Below are 18,374 nucleotides of genomic sequence, written 5' to 3'. Positions count from 1 at the left end.
GCTAGAATAGTATTCGATGTGGTAGATTCTTGCAGGCACTTTAACTTGCATTTCCCCACTTTTTTCTGCAGTAACTAGCTGCACTCTTTATATTTATTCATCGTGTATCTTTCAGTTCATAACATGTTTCTTCCCTTAATTCTCCATGCAAATGATAGCTGAATCAAACATGAGACCCTGCTTCCATTTTTGCTATTCCTACACCTTTCTTCTTCTTTTCCTTCTCCTTGCCCATCACACTACTTCACAGAAGACTTGTCCAAACTGTGGCTCTATGCAAGTTCCATACCCTTTGAGTACACATCCAAGTTGTGGTGATCCATACTACAAGCTTCGTTGTGATTCCCACTCTCAAAGGCTTTACTTCGACACCCTCAATGGAAGTTCCTATCTCCTTCTGAGGATCATGCCTTCAATCCAGCGCATGGTGGTAGAGCCATCACCTTGGTTACCAGGTTCGTGTGTTACACAAGACATGCAAAGAAGCAATGGTATATGGTTGAACCAGTCACTTCCTTTCAATATAACTTCATCCAATACAGTGTTCCTCCTTAATTGCTCCCCACGCCTCTTGGTTTCTCCTCTTAACTGCACTTCTTCTAGTGTTTGCCATCGTTACTTGGGGAGTTCAGGTCACGTTGACACAAAGCGAGCACTTGAGTGTGCAAGTGGTCTTCACCCTTGTTGCACTTTTCTAGCTGGTGGGATACCTTCAGCTTACAGGATCAGGCTTCATGATTCTGGCTGTAAAGCATTCAGAAGCATTCTTCATTTGAACCAAGACAAGCCTCCTAATCAGTGGGAGGAAGGGCTTGAAATTCAATGGGCTCCTCCACCTGAACCAGTGTGCAGGACACAAACGGATTGCTCTGGAGACTCTACGTGTTCCCCTTCTGGTACAAATGGCTTATTTCGCTGCCTTTGTAATGCGGGACACCGTTGGGACCCTTTTTTCACAACGTGTGTGAGGTATCAGAGAAAACCCAAATGGAAAACCAGCTTGGTGGTCTCGATAGGGGTTGTTGTTACTTTTTTCTCTCTTGTTGTGATTCTGAGCATCATCACAAAGTCCCGCAAAATCTCAACCTATAGAGATAACAAAGCGAAGGAAAGAGAAGACAAGCTGAAATCAAGTGCTGGGGAGAAGCCTTGTAGGATGTTTCAACTGAAAGAGGTGAAGAAAGCAACAAATGGTTTTTCCCAACAGAGGTTCTTGGGGAGTGGTGGCTTTGGGGAAGTTTACAAAGGTGAGCTACAAGATGGAACATTAGTGGCAGTGAAGAAAGCTAGAGTGGGAAACCTGAAAAGCACCCAACAAGTGCTTAATGAGGTTGCAATACTTTCTCAAGTCAATCACAAGAACTTGGTGAGGCTCTTGGGGTGCTGTGTGGAATCTGAGCTACCATTTATGATCTACGAGTATATCTCAAATGGGACCCTCTATGACCATCTTCACGGTAGGTATTGTTCCAACTTTCTAAACTGGAAAACAAGGCTCAAGGTTGCTTTTCAAACTGCAGAAGCATTGGCCTACCTGCATTCTGCTGCACACACTCCCATCTACCATAGAGATGTTAAGTCAACAAACATACTATTGGATGATGATTTCAATGCCAAGGTCTCAGATTTTGGACTCTCCAGATTGGCTAGCCCGGGACTCAGTCACGTGTCAACATGTGCTCAGGGAACGTTGGGGTACTTGGATCCTGAATACTACCGCAACTACCAGTTAACAGATAAAAGTGATGTTTATAGTTATGGGGTTGTGTTGCTAGAGCTTTTGACTTCACAGAAAGCCATTGACTTCAATCGTGATGAAGATGATGTCAACCTAGCAATTCATGTGAATCAACGTGCGAGCAATGGTAATATCATGGAATTGGTGGATCAAAGGCTTCTTTCCGTGGAGACCTTGGAGGATAAAATCTTCACAAGCATAACACTCTTCTTGGAGCTTGCACTTGAATGTCTGAGAGAGAAGAAAGGTGAAAGGCCTAGTATGAAGGATATTGTTCAACGCCTAGTCTGCATAATTAGGATTGTAGAACAAGAGTGAAATAGTACGTACACGTGTGGTTTGTGTTTGATTATAAATGAACTGTGTAGTAGTAATCTTTTTTTAAGTATTTAATTATTATGGTGAAAAACTTAATATCTGTGTTGATGCAAAAACAAGGTAGTGGCAATGGGGTCCCTGATAGATAGTGATTAGCCCACTGAGAAAGGAGGTGAAGTGATTCCAAAACTGGATTTTATTTGGTTGGAATCAGATGCTTTCAATTCATTATATATGTGGAAGGTATGAACTATTCAAAGTATACGCGGTGTTAGAATCTTTGAGAATTTTGGATTTCTTTCTCATCCAAAGTAATCTTCCTTTTACAATTTGAGAAAAAAGAGTTTGAAATGGAAGTTTAACTTTTTGTAGTATGAAAGCATCAGCAAAAGGTTATGATTCAGCAAATGCACTAATCTTCCGCATAACATTATTTGTATATATTCTAACAATAACAATAAACGCATACTACTAGCACTAGCTAGCACCAAGAATTTTAATAATAACCTTCAGTAATAGATATACATAACAAAAGTTTTATAAACACGGATTAAATAATGAAAAATGTTATTTTGGGAACGGGAGAGTAGAAGACATTACTTAGAGAGTAACTTATAATTAGAAATTAGTCAATATAATTTTAAAATTACTTTATTTTAATAACAAAATTACTTGAAATATAATACATTGTTCTCAACATATCAACACTTTTAAATAAGATGGACCATAAATGAAGATGACGGTTTAAGTAGAAATCATAATTAAATTTTATTACTTTTCTAAAACGTTGCATTTCCTTTTTATTTTCTCTTTTATTTGTTTTGAATTTCTTATTTTCTAAAAAAGTGATATCGTGATTTTATTTTTCTTTATCAGGTTTCTTTTTTGGCATAAGGTATTTTCTTTTTAATTCTTTTTATCTTCATATCTTTGTTTTCTCATAACCCTAAGAGTGTGTCCAACTCATATTCTTCCAGTCGTGTGTTCTATGTGTGCTTCTGATAACATCGTGCTCATTGATGTTCTTCTTCAAATCTCCATTTTCTCATAATCTTAGTCGTTATCATTGATGCTTTCAAGTTCTTGATGCCAACAAACTTTTATGGAAGGTCCAAAGTTCTAAAACTGTCAATCATTCTGAAACACCTGTCAACATTGACTTTTGAAAACCCTCTGTAAACAACTTTGAAGGTCTCAATCAAGGTAACCTTTTATTTTTGAGTTATTTTGTTCAGTTTTATTGTGTACAATAAGCTCTCAAGTCTGAGATTGAGCAATTTGATTGTTGTTGTTCATGTTGGGTTTTTTTGTTTGTTTATTTATTGTTAGATTAGGTCGATTAAGCCAAGGAAGGTTGGTACAAAAGATAATTACATTGTGAAGGTTCATTTGTACATTGAAATTTATGTTTCTTTTATATGTCTACATTATTATATTATGTTTACACAATTTTGAAGTTGAATGACCTTACATATTAAAGTATTGTAGAACTTTCTTTTTTTTACTTATGAATAAATGTCAATTAGTTTTAAAGTGTTCAAAATGCCCATAAATTTTAATCATTTAAAATGAAAGATTTCTTCAAACATATCACTGTATTGCCAATTAAATATTTATATATATAATAAAATAAATACAATACTTTATAAAAAAACAGTGATTTAAAAACAAGGCAAGAGCCAAAAAGAATAGTGTTAATAAGAAGGTTTGAAACATTTGGAAATAAGTTATAACCTCTAGGAGATTATTGGGGTCTTAAAACCTCAAGTAAAATCATGGTACTTAAGACATTTATGAAACCTTTGCTAATTAATAAAGGTTATTAAACTTCTGCCATGAAGGACTTTAACCCATGTTAGTTAACAAGGGTTATGAAACATTTAGTTAATTAGGATATCTAACTACAGATAGTTAATATAATAAATCTTGATTTTCTCTTGAGGTTAGCAAAAATTACACTTGATTTTTTTAGTGTAGATACTTCTTACTTTATATGATATGAACATTTAGTCTACCTATTTTTTTTATTAAGAAGTGAATATTCATTCATATTCTATCGAAAAAAAATATGATCATTCGAAACATGAAAACTTTTTGCGGCTAAAATAAAAAGAATTAAAAAATAATTTTTATTTAATAATTTTCTTATAACGAGATAATAGAAACAACTATACAGATTTTCTTAATATTAGTACATTTGACTTTATTGAGTTAATAGTTGTTATAGTTTGGTAACTATCTTAATTAAACATTTCAATAGAGCAAACTAATAGAGCAAATTACATTGCAACTTGTGATTTTAATAGAATAAATAATCTTAATGGAGATTTTAGTCACATCCAAGAAGATATAAATAAAAATTGCAGCTCATGACTTGGAGTATGCCTATCTCTTCACTGAAATACATGAAAATTAAGAGGCATTTTAGTTTGTTTTTCTTTCAATAAATATAAGCATATTCTGTAGGACCAATTTTGTTAGGATGAGATATGAGGGTATAATCTTGGGAAACAACTTATGCAAGATGGTGGGGAAAAACTTGGAGGAAATTAAAGACCACTTTTAAGTGGGATAAGTCAAAAGCAATGTCATTAGTCCCTATAATGCTTGCTTTTGCACACTTCTTCTTCCTAGCAATATGGGAAAGTAATCATCACCAAAAAATTGGCTAGTCTCGCTAATGGCAACACTAGATTCGTAATTATGCAAATTCCATATTCTAGTCCACGCGCAGCCACCACCATGGTATTCTTCTATATATATTCATCAGCAACCAAACCAGATACTTAAGCATTCAACTTTTTTTATTGATTCCCCTTCACCACTCCTATCTCTCATTAGATAAATCTTCTGGTGCTCAAAAACTACTTGAGTAACCTTTTACCAAGATAAGAAATTTTTTTGAGAGATGAATAATCTTTTAAAGGGGAATTTCTTAATTTGGGTCCTCCAATTGCATTCCACTAACTTTAACCCAAATCATTAGAATTATTTACTACCGAACTTTAAGAGAGAAAAAAACTTTTATCTTGGAAAGTTGAAAAGAAAACGAAAATTGTAGGTTGAATTATTACTCAAGCATGACCATAAACTGATGTCTAGTATAGAAGGACACGTGCAGACAAATTAAGGAAGCATGCATGCATCTTCTTTTGTTAACACTTTCACACTAATATTTTCTGTTTCTGTCTAGTACATCTAATGATTAACACAGTTTCTTTATATCTTCTCTACCCAAATTTTAACTAATGTTGCCTAAAGACTTATTTTAAAATATTAAAATAGATTAAATGAAGTTAAAAAAATAAAATTTGCATAAAAAATAAATAAATGAGGAGTTAAGCAGCAGTAAAATATTTATATAGTTTATGATAAAAATAAAGAATTTTCATTAGTAGGTGTGGGGTGCCTAAGTCTCAGTTTGATTCCCCCATTTCACTGGATGTCGTTTGTTTCAGCCACCAACACGGAAACCGCAAAAATTAAACAAACTGAGACATAAAAAAAGAAAAACACAAAAAAAATCAATATAAACTATTAAATTTGCGAGTTAATATAGATAATATAAACATAATTAATTATGTAGTTTTTTTAATTTTCAAATATTTATAAAATAATAATAATATATAAATATAAAAAATAAATAAACTAATATTATAATACAAATATTTCTTATCATTTTTTAATCAAAACAAGTTTTATTTTTACTTATTGTTATTCTTCTTCTTTTTTACATATATAATTTCACTTTCCATTATTTAATCAAAACAAAACGTAAATTATGTGAGGAGATATGGATGAAGTTATCTAATTTTTAAACAATTTAAATAATAAGATTTATGGCATTTTTTATGAATTTAAACATGAGTAACGGGTATGTTCATACATACATATATATATATATATATAATATTGATGGATTGAATGAAATAAAATGAAACTACCGTACTAACAATGGTTTTCTGATTGTATTTCAAGGTGAATTAATAAGAAAATAGATTAATGTTGTTTATGTTCATCTCGAATTAAATAATAGAAAACCATATAGTAGATAACATATTATGAGATGTCTTTTTATTTCCATTTTATTTAAATAATTCAAATAATAATAAGTAAGGCTATTTTATTTAATCCATTTCATTTCTTTCAGTTAACCAAAACATAAATTATATTCAAGGCATCGTTGTTCTCTTTCATTTTTGTTTTAGTTTGTGGAAAATAATATAAAATAAATTTATGATAAAAGAGTTTTTTATTCCTTAAAATGTAAAAAAAAAAATTGTTAATTAGTCCATAAAACCAATTTTTTTTTCTTGAGAGTGTGCATCAATAATTACATTAATAAAAAATTAAAAAATGTAATTAAATAATAATCTTAACATGTAATTAAGATCAAAATAAAATATTAGTTTAAAAACTTGTTTAATAGTTCATATACTTAATTAATTTTATTAGTTCTAGAGATCAATCTTAGACCACCTTGTATTTTCATGTTCTAAAAGACCATTTACTCCATAAAACACTATTTAAAAGTCTTTAGCAAAATAATTATTATATTTCATCCAAAACGGCAATTATATAAGCCCTAACATAAAAATGTCTGAATATTTTAAAGATAATCCTTAGCAAAACATGCAAATACTTTATTAATCCTCGTACTTATGTTTCTATATCACATGTTTCTTTTCTCATGAGGGAATTTAGGTTTCAAACTTTAAAAAGTAATGTTTTAATACTGCAAGATAAAAGGAAGTACTATTTATGTGGAGGGTGGTAATATGTTAACACTGTGAACAGTGAAAATATACCGTTCATATTTTAATAAATTAATTTATTTATTTTTTAATTAAAAATATTATTATATTATTATAAGTGTTCGTTAAAGGTATTTTATTTACTTTTCATGTGTTAAAGAAACTTGTTTTGTTATGTGGAGTCTTCGAGGGGAACTCAAGTGTTTGTAATGCAAAGCAACAAAGTGTAGATGGAGAGATTGTGGTGGTAAGATAACATTCGACTTTTTGCATGCTTTGCTTATATTCCCTGCACTTAAGGCTGTTTCATTCTTATTCTTCAACAACTATTAAAGGTTGTGGTCAATGATTCTTCAACAACTTTAATCATTATTAAAGGTTGCTGTCTATCATCCTTATTCAACATCACCCTTGCTTTCATCTCCCTCTTCCTATTTTATTACGTTGACCTAAAAAACATGTTCGAAGGAGTGTGGTGAGCTAGCGTCAGGTTAGGTACTATACTTTGGACGTTTAAGGTTAGATACTTTGGGATTTTGGGATAAGATATGAGTATAAGAATTTTAGAATGAAGTTAATATTAATTTTAGAGTGAGAGGAAATTATTTTTTAGAGAAATTTTGAAAATCATTTAATGAGAAATTCATTATTATTATTGGGTTTATCAAATCATTTATAAATAGTCTCAGAGACACAAGTTGACAGTATCGATATGAGGTGGGTGTACAGGATATCTCACGTCAAATAGAGATGCTGACATTTCATAGAATGTAAATCTAATTTTATAAGCTGATTTTGATAAAGTTGAATTAAACTTAAAGTTCACTTCTTAATATTAATTTGTGAAGCTTTTGGATGGAGATTCATAACCTACCTTTTTTAATAGAAGAAATTTCTAAAAAATGTTATTTTTATTTAATTTTTGACTTGATAAAAACATTTTGTGAGATGCTTTAACACATAGAAGCAATTCCCATTAATATCCCTTCCTTCAAAGTAAGGCATTACACCTCTCAATACAATCCTCTGTATTTTATGCAGGTTTTAGTTTTGTCCGTTACATAAAATATACAGTTTGTGCCAAAAGAATTTCTAATAACAGGTTGGTCACCACTATATTTAACCAAGGTGCAGCTGCTTCAGCTTACGCATGGCTAAAATGAAGGTTAATTTGGGAAGGGTTTGCTTGTATACTGACGTAATAAGTATTATGAATATTCTAGTTTCTTGATATATAACTCAAAAATGTTGTATAAATTATTTAATATTAAAAAATTAGTTGAAAATAAGTAAAAGATATATAACTTAAATAAATGGATTATCTCGTGTTATAATATCAATCATAACAAAATCAACCAATATTTATAATTTTAGCACTTAAAAGTAAGAGTTTCATAGGCTTAAACATTTTCATGGACTGTGGGAGAATACATGGTTAGGACAACAAGCCTTAAGCAGTAGTTTCCTAGGCTTTTCCTAAACAAGCCTTAGTACTAATACATGTCTTCTTTGTCAGTCAATTCAGGAATCAATACAACATCTTCTTAATGTAAGTTAGCAAATTCTGCATGGGATGATTGTTATAGATATGTTTAAATGTCCAACATAATGAAATTAGGAGTTCTTGAACAATTTTATCTGTTTAATGGTAGTCCAAACCAAAAACCTCATTTGGAAAGGTCTTTGGGTTGTTGTTAGTTGAGTATTGGAAAAAGAGGAACTGTTGAAGATCCCACATCGACTAGAGATTAGAGCCTTTCATTGTATATAAGTAGGTGCAAACCTCAACCCTATGAGCCGGTTTTATGGGGTTGAGTTAAGCTTAAAGTTCACTTCGTAACATGGTATCAAAGCCATTTTCGAGCTTATCCTAGCGAGTATTTGTTGGGCCTATTATGCCACCCCCTATCGGGCCGCTATCGGACCACCCATAATATATAGTCTCACGCACGAGTTGGCAGTCTCGGCGTGAGGGGGGAGATCACACATCTAAGGGAAGGTTGGTGGTGAGTAAGTTTTTCAAATGGCTCAAATAAAAACTTGAGTTGAAATATAACTGATTTTCATGTTGGGTTTTATGATTGGATTCTTAATTCTTCTATACTTTTGAAATTAAGTGTGTAGTATTTGGATGGTGGGGTTAGATGCTGGCAGGGATCATTTGCAAATATCATAAATCTTGATTGGAGGTTTTATGTAATTGGTTTACCTGTTAATTAGAACAGTAATAGTCTTGCAAAGGCTTCTAGTACTATTGGATGTTTTACCATGGTTTTGCATTGGACAATAATATGTATCTTTTGATTTGTAGATTTAGGGAAGGTGTTGTGATTGTAAATGTATATGGGTTTCTTGTATGTAGTGGGAAATCAGATCATATTTATGCCTATTCCTTATGTTTCTCTTTATCTATGCCTTTTGGTTTGCAGGACACTGGTTTCAAAGCAGTGGAGACATATATACTTTGCAAGAAATGCAATGGGGGAAGGTATAAGGGAAATTTTGGGAGCGCAAGCACTTAGCACTTTCCAATGAAAAAAAAAAAGGAATCATAAAATGACAGTGCAAACATTTTTTTAGGCCAGCAATTAATCCAATCAGATTTTAATATTTTTTATAAGGGTTAATATCTCTAAAATGTTCAAAAAATTTCATTAATAAAAAAAAATAAGAGTTTCATAAGTTCATATTGGCATGGATTAAACATCTCAACTATTTTTTTGAGCATCATTTGTAGGTGAATATTAGTTCTCATTTATTTTTATACTTGATTGTTGTAGAGTTTTTTTTTCAACAATTTGACTTTATTAATTCGATAATTATTGATGAATATAAAAAAATTATAATATTTGTGTAGATTCATCAGTAAAATCTGTAATATCTTTCTTGACGCTAATATGTTTCGTCAATAAAATTCATCAGCATATTATTCATATAATTACAATAATAATATTAATATTAATTAAGATAATAATAATAATAATAATAAATCTTAATCTTAATAATATTTGTTTATAATAATAATACTAATAATTTTATTTTATATGAATATATAATAAAATTAAAATATTAATTACTAAAATATGTAATAATAAAGATAATAACAATAATAATATTATTATTATTAAAAATAATTATGATAAAAAATATAATGATAATAATTTTCTTATTTTTAATAATAATTTATGATAATAGTAATACTAATAAACTTATTTTGTATTAATATATATTAAAATGAAAATATTAATTGAATAATAATATTAATAGTAATTATTATATATTAATAATAATAATAATAATTTTAATATTAATAATAATTAAAATAATATTAATATTGAAAATAATAATATTATTAAGATTATTATTATAGTAGTAATAATATAATTTTAATCATAATAATATTAATTTATTATTATTATTACTACTAATAGATTAGTTAATAACTATATAAAAAATAAAATCTAACAACTATAATATCTATCTATTGTTCTAGTATCAGTAAAACTATATCATTAATCTTAAAATAGAAGTCTATATAATAAAATCTTAAAGATTAAATTAAAAAAATCTCAACTTATACTCACTTTATATTTTTTTAATTTTTCAGAATAAATTGTCGTTTAATATGATAAAAAAATTATAATTTTAGTGCAGAAAAATTAATTTCGTTAATTTTATTTGACCTCCAATAATAATTCAGATACTTAATACATGTTTACTCTTTTATAATAATTAGTTTTAATACACAGTTAATCTTTAAAAGGAAACTTTTTACTGTTTACATTGTAAATTTAAAATTCTGCCTATTAAAGTTAATTTTTCTTTTAACTAATATACTTGAGAATTACTAAAGACCAAACACAATTAGATTAAGAATTAATGAAATTTAAACAAAATCAATAATATTAAAAAATTAAAGTTATTATACTAATACTCTAATTTTTTTATTGTACTAGAAATAAAATGTCCATACGGATTATAATGAACATATTATTTATCAACTTTTTTACTAAAGTTTTAAAACACCAGTTAACTTCCATTCATTTTTCAGTCATATATTATCGATATAAAATCTTTTTTCTTATTATAATTTACCGTTCTACTTATAAAATTTAAGGATTTCTTATTAACTATTAGAGAATAACCATTCAACAGCAAGATCAAATATGATTAGAGAAATCTCGTTAACTAAGAGCTGTTAAGTTGAATAATATTTATCTTTACTACGTTTACAGTTATAAGATTTAAAATAGAAGCAGTGTTTATCCTTCATTAAAATAACAATCCATAATGTTCCTTACATATTCTAGACTAGAATTCCCTATAAAAAAAACAGAATTTATACTGACAAACAAATAAAAAAGAGAAGAATTTATTCACAGCCACTACAGCATTATACACTGATATATATATATATATATATAGAGAGAGAGAGAGAGAGAGAGAGAGACACACACACACACACATGACACTGAATTTTCATACTCCCAAAAAAGACACCATCAAAAAACATACACGACTGTGAAGATGTACGCCCATTATTTTGTTAAATACATCAATTGGATGTGAAAAATCAATACGTCTGAGAAGTTGAATATCAAATAACACTACTCACCAATAACAATAGAAACTCAAAATTGTGAATCCATTTGATCACGTAGAACAACAATAACCAGTGAGCGTGAGATTCGCCTTCAACGTTCCTTGGAAAGTGGAATTTGACTTAAATCAAACACACAACTATTTAATGGGTTAACCTAAATTCTTATTTCTTAAAGTTTTACCAGTTCAACATGCTCTCATTTAATGGATCCCTACTGTAAAGTTTTTAATGCAAAATCAGCAATCATATGAACTGAGAATCTGTGCATCTTCTAAAGCAAGGAGCATATTGGATAAAACACAAGGATTATAATGAGAATTAAATTGTTATAACTGATCATATGTCTGCTACCACAACTTCTTTCACCTTCAAGGTAAGGAAAGTCAAGGGCTTTGTGGGTTAAGGGATCTCGATATGCCCCTTTAGACAAGAGTCAGTAGGCCTAGAAGGCTCCTATGCCAAAAGAAAATGTTCTACATGACTAAAGTCAAGGCGTACAATAATCAACTTTTTCTACAGAAACAGTTGGACAATGTAATATTCTCCAATGTATAGGAAAACCTAGTTAAATCAGACAGGAATCAACGAGTTATTAGAGTGTGCACCAAAAATAAGAAAAGACATGTAATTAGTGTCTCCCCCGTTTGGATAGACCCTTGGTCTCGATTTAGTTATGCAATGGAGTACTATACTCAATCCATTAAAAATATAATCACTAGATGAATAGAGTATAACTATTTCCTTAAATCAAGTCTAAAATACCATGACAAGATTTGGATCAAACTTTAACCGGTGCGGGTATCATTCTAATAGTAGTACCTTAGAATTTCTTCTTGGTCTCAATCTCAGCTGTAAATGTATGGCCATTTATATCTAGTGCCAGCACCATGGCACAAAATTTACTATTAAAATGGCAGCAGCCACTATGCCTTTCTAGTAGGGAAAACTTACATAAAGTGAACCATTGCCTTGTGCGAAATTATCTGCGGTAGCGGTGGCGCTTGAAATTAAAGTATACATGCAGAATTCCACGTTCAAATGTGCACTTAAAACCTTTCTTATGAGAATATTCCCATTCTTTGTTTACGATGCGGAAAGCCTGTGATGAAAAACACAATGAAATAAGTAAATTGATTAAAAATCAAATATCCTTCATAACACAAAGGATAATAGACTTACAATGTCTTCGTATGGTGGCCCAGCATGGAATCTTATAATGCAAGTCTCCCCATTGCTGCCATCCTTCTCAATGGTGTAGGTTGGGGCTTTTGTCTTGTCTACAAGATCAGGATAGAAAATATTAAATTTGTATCCTTGCACAATCTTTGGAGGTGGGTTGTCATGATCATAGTGAGTCTGATTATATTTGTTCCACTCGTATCCAGTGTGAACACGGTTGAAATACTTCGGCTTCCTAGGCCTGTATTTGTCATGCCACCAATAAACCTGCTCCAACATTTATCAGACCGTCAGGAAATTTAAAATACCCGGAGAAAAAAATAACAAGTTTTCTATTTCCCATTAAATACGAAACTCTACCAGGGGGAGTGTATTAAGTACATGATAATACAATCTTTAGGTGGTGTTTCACCTAACTGTTCCTAGCTTTTCTTCTAATAAAAATTATAGAAATTAGGGAAAATATATTAGGAGAAAAGCTCTAAAGAAAATTAAGGAACTTGTTTTTTAGAGAAAAAGGACGAACATAGCTTTTAAAATAAAAACTAACTGATGTATCCTTTAAAAGTGAGCTGAAGAATGTTGTATCCCTATCCAATAACTACATATTTTTCTATCGATAAAAAATACAGAGAATCATAGCAAAGGAGCAAGATAATGTCATGTGACACTCCACAATATAAGACCAAGACACTATACCTGGGAATCCAGGTTCACTTCAGCACCAGATCCAAACACAGCATCTCCATCTTCCATATCCCCCATAGCTTTTAAAGCCTTCATTTCAAAATTATCTTCAGAAGGAGCTGGCTTTGATGCCATTGCTTCCTGAACTCGTCTTTGCTGCTCTTCTAAGACAGCCTTACGATTCCGCTCCTACAAATGTACAGACAAGGTCAAGTTATAAAATATCTAAATTAGGTATAAGATCAACATTTATTGTTAGAAATATTACCAGCATGGCTCTATCCTCTTCAGGGTCAATAGCCTCCTCACTTTCATCACCATGCAACAGTTGTGGCGAAAATGATCCAGCCTCATCTTCAGCTTCTTGCTCCTCTCTAATGAACTCTGGTGAAAATGATTCATCTGGAGATCGGACTAGCAAGTAAAAGAAACAATAAATTTCAGTATGAAAATTGAGATGATTGGAGCCAAAAAAAATCGTTTCATGTACAACTAAATGTCCTTAACAACAAAAAGTTTTTACCTTTAATATCATCATCCTCTGTATCTTCCTCCTCCTCCTCCGGTATCATAGCATTAGCATCCTCCAATTTATCTTCATCCTCCAATGGTCTCTCTAGAGTTTGCAAATGCTTACGTAGCAATTTAGCATGAATTTCCTTTAAACAAGCCTGTATTTGGAGCAATTTAATAATAGTTGAACAAACCATTGCCTAAAGCCATGTAAAAGAATTGGAAATTAATGCAACTTAGAATACCTTGGCTTTATAAATATGGAGATGTTTTAAAATGGCTTCCCAGTACTCAACCACCTTTGCTGTGCCAGAACGCATTTCTGATTCAATGTGAACCTGTAAAGCCTCCAATTCTGCATGTGTCTTCCCCAGCAAAAGCCTCTTCACATCCGGCTCAACACTGGAATGCAATCCCCTTTCTTCTGCAAGCAGATCAGAAGGAGGTTCTTCTCCACGCACCCTAGCTCGATCAAGCGCATCCTTTTTTCGCACTTCAGCTAGCTCCCAATCACACACCAGAAGGAGTGCCTACATGAAGATGATATTAAACAATCAGCTTTCAACTTTAAACAAGATACCAACCATAATAGTCATACAAGTTACTAAGGCAGGAAAAGGTCATGAAAGTCAACTAGTTCATCTGGGTCCCAAAGCACCTCAAATTTCGTTTAAATATTCCTCAATTTGGTGTTGCCATAATATGATAAGGCAGAACACATAAATTAAGTAGCCTGTGCAGAACTATAATGCAAAAATAAACAATGGAAACAGGGTGATACCTCCCAATATTCTACATGAGTTGGTGTTGCCCTGTCAAGGTCCAGATGCATTTTGATGTCATCACGTAGCTCAGTCATTTCATTTACAGTCAAACCCTGCTCCAAATATCAAATCATTATGTAACTTGTCCAATAATATCTGGATATCCTTAGTCATACTATATAACATTAGAACAGTGACGAGAAATAAAATGAAAAGAAAAACACTAAATTAACCTTGAAGACCATATATGGTTCATTTATTTCTATATCCAAATCATCAGATCCGTTCAGATGCTTGGTTAGAACATCAATTGGTCTGGCACGCCCTTCACGCAATCTAATTTCTGACCTAACTTTGCTTTGATCAAAATGGAACTGCAGATTAAATTGTCTTAAGTCATTAAACTAACAATATTATATAAAATAACATCAAATGAAAAGAAACTAAAGACACAGTACCTCTTCTTCTTTCTTTTCCCAGTCCTGAAACTCAGCTCGAGCACGTTCTCTAGCTAAGAGTGCCTGGGAAAAGAATGTGTTAAATCACAATAATATAACATAGTTTATACACCATCAACAGCCTACAATAAATCAAGCCTAGGCTTGACTCAAATATCTCTATATTTCAGCCAAAGTGAAAAGCCACACAGCCTTGTGTTGTGCCCCACCCCCAAGAACAAATAAAGAAACAATGAAAATACAAAAGCAGTATTTCATATTAGAATATGACCATAGAAAAATACAGTGGCATGATATAAATAGAAACTGTTGAAATTCAAGGAAATAGATGGAAAGGAGACAATATAAATGAGTTGAGATACCAAAGGCTGATCGAATACTCTTGAATATAATTTTATGTTAATGAAAAGTATAAAATGAAGTACCATAGAACTAGTACAAGCCCAAAACTAATAATAGTTTAACACTACACAATAACTACCGACTAATAACAAATTATGAGAAAGGACATACCATTTCTTCCTCATGTCGTGCTTTCTCAAGTGCCCTTTCCTCTCTTCTCTTTTTCACTTTTTCAATTTCTGCCTGCAATATTGTTATTGTATGAAGTGAGGAAGTTAGCAGTTAAGGCCATCAATGAAACCAACAAATTTGGGAAAGCAAGGAACAATGACGCATGATACCATGTAAAGAAAGGAAATGAAATGAATTCTTCCTTCTATTACAATTGGATGAAAATAATCACAGATATATACAGGAGAGAATATCTATAACTATGCTACTATGTTCCTATAATTCTACAACACAATCCTTATAAATCAGCTAATCTAATATGAACAATTATAATATTTTATTCCAAGAATCTTGAGATATAATTGATTTCCTAATAGTGGTGCTACGTGTTATTCTAAGAAACCCCTTGAATAGATACATTGGGCTCTTTTGGGGAACTAGTTTTGGGATTTCAAATTCCAAAAATGACATCTATAGCTGTAGTGGCAGTGAAATAATAAAGAAGGCTTAGATTTTGAAGGTGATGATTGATGATCCTCTCTAGGAAACTTGTATTTGACTTTTGTTGTTGGTATTTACTTGTATATTTTAATAACCCTATGAGTTTTTATTGTTAATTATGAATTATTAATGTCATTAATATTAGTAATTTTATCATTTGTTTAGGCGAGCGTTTGGTATCTCTACCTGAGATTTAAAGAAGAGGCAGACTCCAAAAACCTTGATATTGCACCCAAATCCCGGTCATACATAGACCATTTCAGAAACCATACTTCAACATAACTAAGCAAACCAGATTCACATTCGTCCCCAATGAAGTAACTAAATTGATGGGAAAATTGTGTTATAGGTCCCTTTAACTGTCGGTAAAGTACAAAAATATGTGTAATGGCGAAAATCTATCGATTATGAAGTATACATGAACTATAACCAATCTTAACGTGAAATTGAGGACCTAAACCATATTTTACCCAAATAAAATTCATGGATAAAAGTGCATACCATCCTTTCTATCTGTCTCTTTTTCTCGGCCTTAACTGAAAACGTATCAATAGACACACCTTGAGAAACATCGCGTTCAATCTTCTTGCGCCAAACAAACCTACAAATAACATTTGTGTAGGTTTACAATCTATAAGAGCGACCACAACTTATCTCAAGATTTATGTATTGTGACCTAGAATAAGTTTAATTTAACCACGAGATACGAAAACCAACGACAAATAAGCAGCAACTTACTTCTCATTGAGATTGGAGTCACCGAATGGATTCGAATCGTTGGAATAGCCCGATACCGTACTGGTTTTCAACTTTTTCGCGACTTTCATAGCCTGAAACAATGGAAAATCATTCAATATGCGAATTCTAACGGTGAAGAGACAAGATATGCATAGAAAAACTGGATGAAGACCTTTGTTTGGGCCTTTTTGGCCATGTACTGCGCGATTTCCTCTTCTGTGATGTTCCTCGAGGACTTCTTCTTCCTCCTATCGCCGTCGGAGTCACGCCGCGTCCGGTGGCTACCGCTACGGTGGCGTCGGTCCGAGTCGGATTCGGACTCGGACGGAGATTCGGATTCGGACTCATCCGATCTTCTTCGTCTTCGGTCTCTTCCGCTATTCCTCCCCATTATCTAAAGAAAATAAGATACTCGCATTGCTCTTCAAATTATTATGGATGTATAATATATCAATATTCAATTCTACTGCTACCCTAACACATCCACTCTAAAATGGTTAGTCTCGTAGATGTCAAACTCGCGAGTCAAAGAGTTGACTCGTCCGAATTCAAGTTTCTACCTACTCTTACCGAGTTAACTCGGTAGTAAATTCCGTTGAGTGAATTCGCTCAAACTGACGACTTTGGGTTTCCGTAGTAATAATAATAAAACTAAATGTAGATTTCGCTAGTTTATCTAAACAAAGGAAATTTTTTTTAAATGTTTTTCTGGTATACATTTTTACTTTTTCATTTTATTCTTATAATAATATTTTATTTTATATTTTTAAAAATATATAATAAGATTTTTTTTGTCATTTATTGTTATCTTAAACATTCATGTCATCTCACTCTTTTGGTATTTATTTTTACTTTTATGATTAAAAAAAGTATCTTCCTTAATAACTTCTCACTTCTCTTCCTATCCAGAAAATTATCTTTCTTACTAACTTCATACTAGGGATGGCAATGCAGAACATGTCATGCAGACCGGCTCGCACTCCACTATCAAAAAGTGTGGAGCGGACTCACTAATCTAGTCTGTTGACCCGTTTTTGCTCACCTTGCATAACCCGCAGCATGTGTGGGTTAACAGTGGGACGCGGCGGGTTGGCCCGCTAGCCCGCATAAATAAAAAAATAATATTTTTTTTGTAAAAAAAAAATTATACTCCATTCACTTATTATTGTAGTGTGAACTTTATTTTATTTTATTTTTTAGAAAAATGAATTTAATGTACTAAAAAAATGAATGTTTTATTTTAATCATCTAAAGGAGTTAGCATTAAGAGTGAGAATGAATTTAGTTTTAAGTAAAATCTTATATTTAAAATCTGTTAATAAAGAAATAATATAAAGAAAAGATTTTAATAGGATAGTTAAAAAAATTATTCATCTTCATTTAGAAGCAAAATTTTGGTAAGATATTCTTATACATTTACATACATATATAGGAAAAAATAAATGCAAAACAAAACTTTAATTGTTTTTAATCAAGCCTTCTAACAACCTTCGTACTTGAATTTATATTTTTATCTTAATTAAATGAATTAAAACATGGATAAAATTTAAATTTTTCAATAGTAGAAATAAGTTTTTTTATAATTAACGAAATTTTAATCTTTAAAAA

At 31.4% G+C, this 18,374-nt stretch overlaps 2 protein-coding genes across 2 annotated transcripts; one reads left to right on the top strand and one right to left on the bottom strand.

The window, feature by feature from the left end:
• Nucleotides 1-117: 117 nt before the first annotated feature.
• LOC137814512 (wall-associated receptor kinase-like 20) lies at nt 118-2,343 on the top strand. Its single transcript, XM_068617292.1, has one exon. It carries the CDS (start codon nt 146-148, stop codon nt 2,054-2,056), a length of 1,911 nt encoding a protein of 636 aa, XP_068473393.1. The 5' UTR covers nt 118-145; the 3' UTR covers nt 2,057-2,343.
• A 9,681-nt stretch (nt 2,344-12,024) lies between these two features.
• On the bottom strand, nt 12,025-17,410 carry LOC137814511 (splicing factor Cactin). The gene is made up of 13 exons (XM_068617291.1): nt 16,939-17,410; nt 16,767-16,858; nt 16,530-16,629; nt 15,528-15,599; nt 15,015-15,077; nt 14,790-14,930; nt 14,574-14,669; nt 14,038-14,322; nt 13,803-13,950; nt 13,548-13,693; nt 13,292-13,468; nt 12,593-12,859; nt 12,025-12,512 (listed from the first exon to the last, which is right to left on the bottom strand). Exons 1-13 carry the CDS (start codon nt 17,155-17,157, stop codon nt 12,393-12,395), a joined length of 1,926 nt encoding a protein of 641 aa, XP_068473392.1. The 5' UTR covers nt 17,158-17,410; the 3' UTR covers nt 12,025-12,392.
• Between the last annotated feature and the right edge of the window lie 964 nt (nt 17,411-18,374).

Source organism: Phaseolus vulgaris, chromosome 1 (genome assembly GCF_000499845.2).
Source record: "Phaseolus vulgaris cultivar G19833 chromosome 1, P. vulgaris v2.0, whole genome shotgun sequence".
In the NCBI taxonomy this organism is placed as follows: Eukaryota; Viridiplantae; Streptophyta; class Magnoliopsida; order Fabales; family Fabaceae; genus Phaseolus; species Phaseolus vulgaris.
This window is presented reverse-complemented; position numbering and strand designations above follow the sequence as displayed.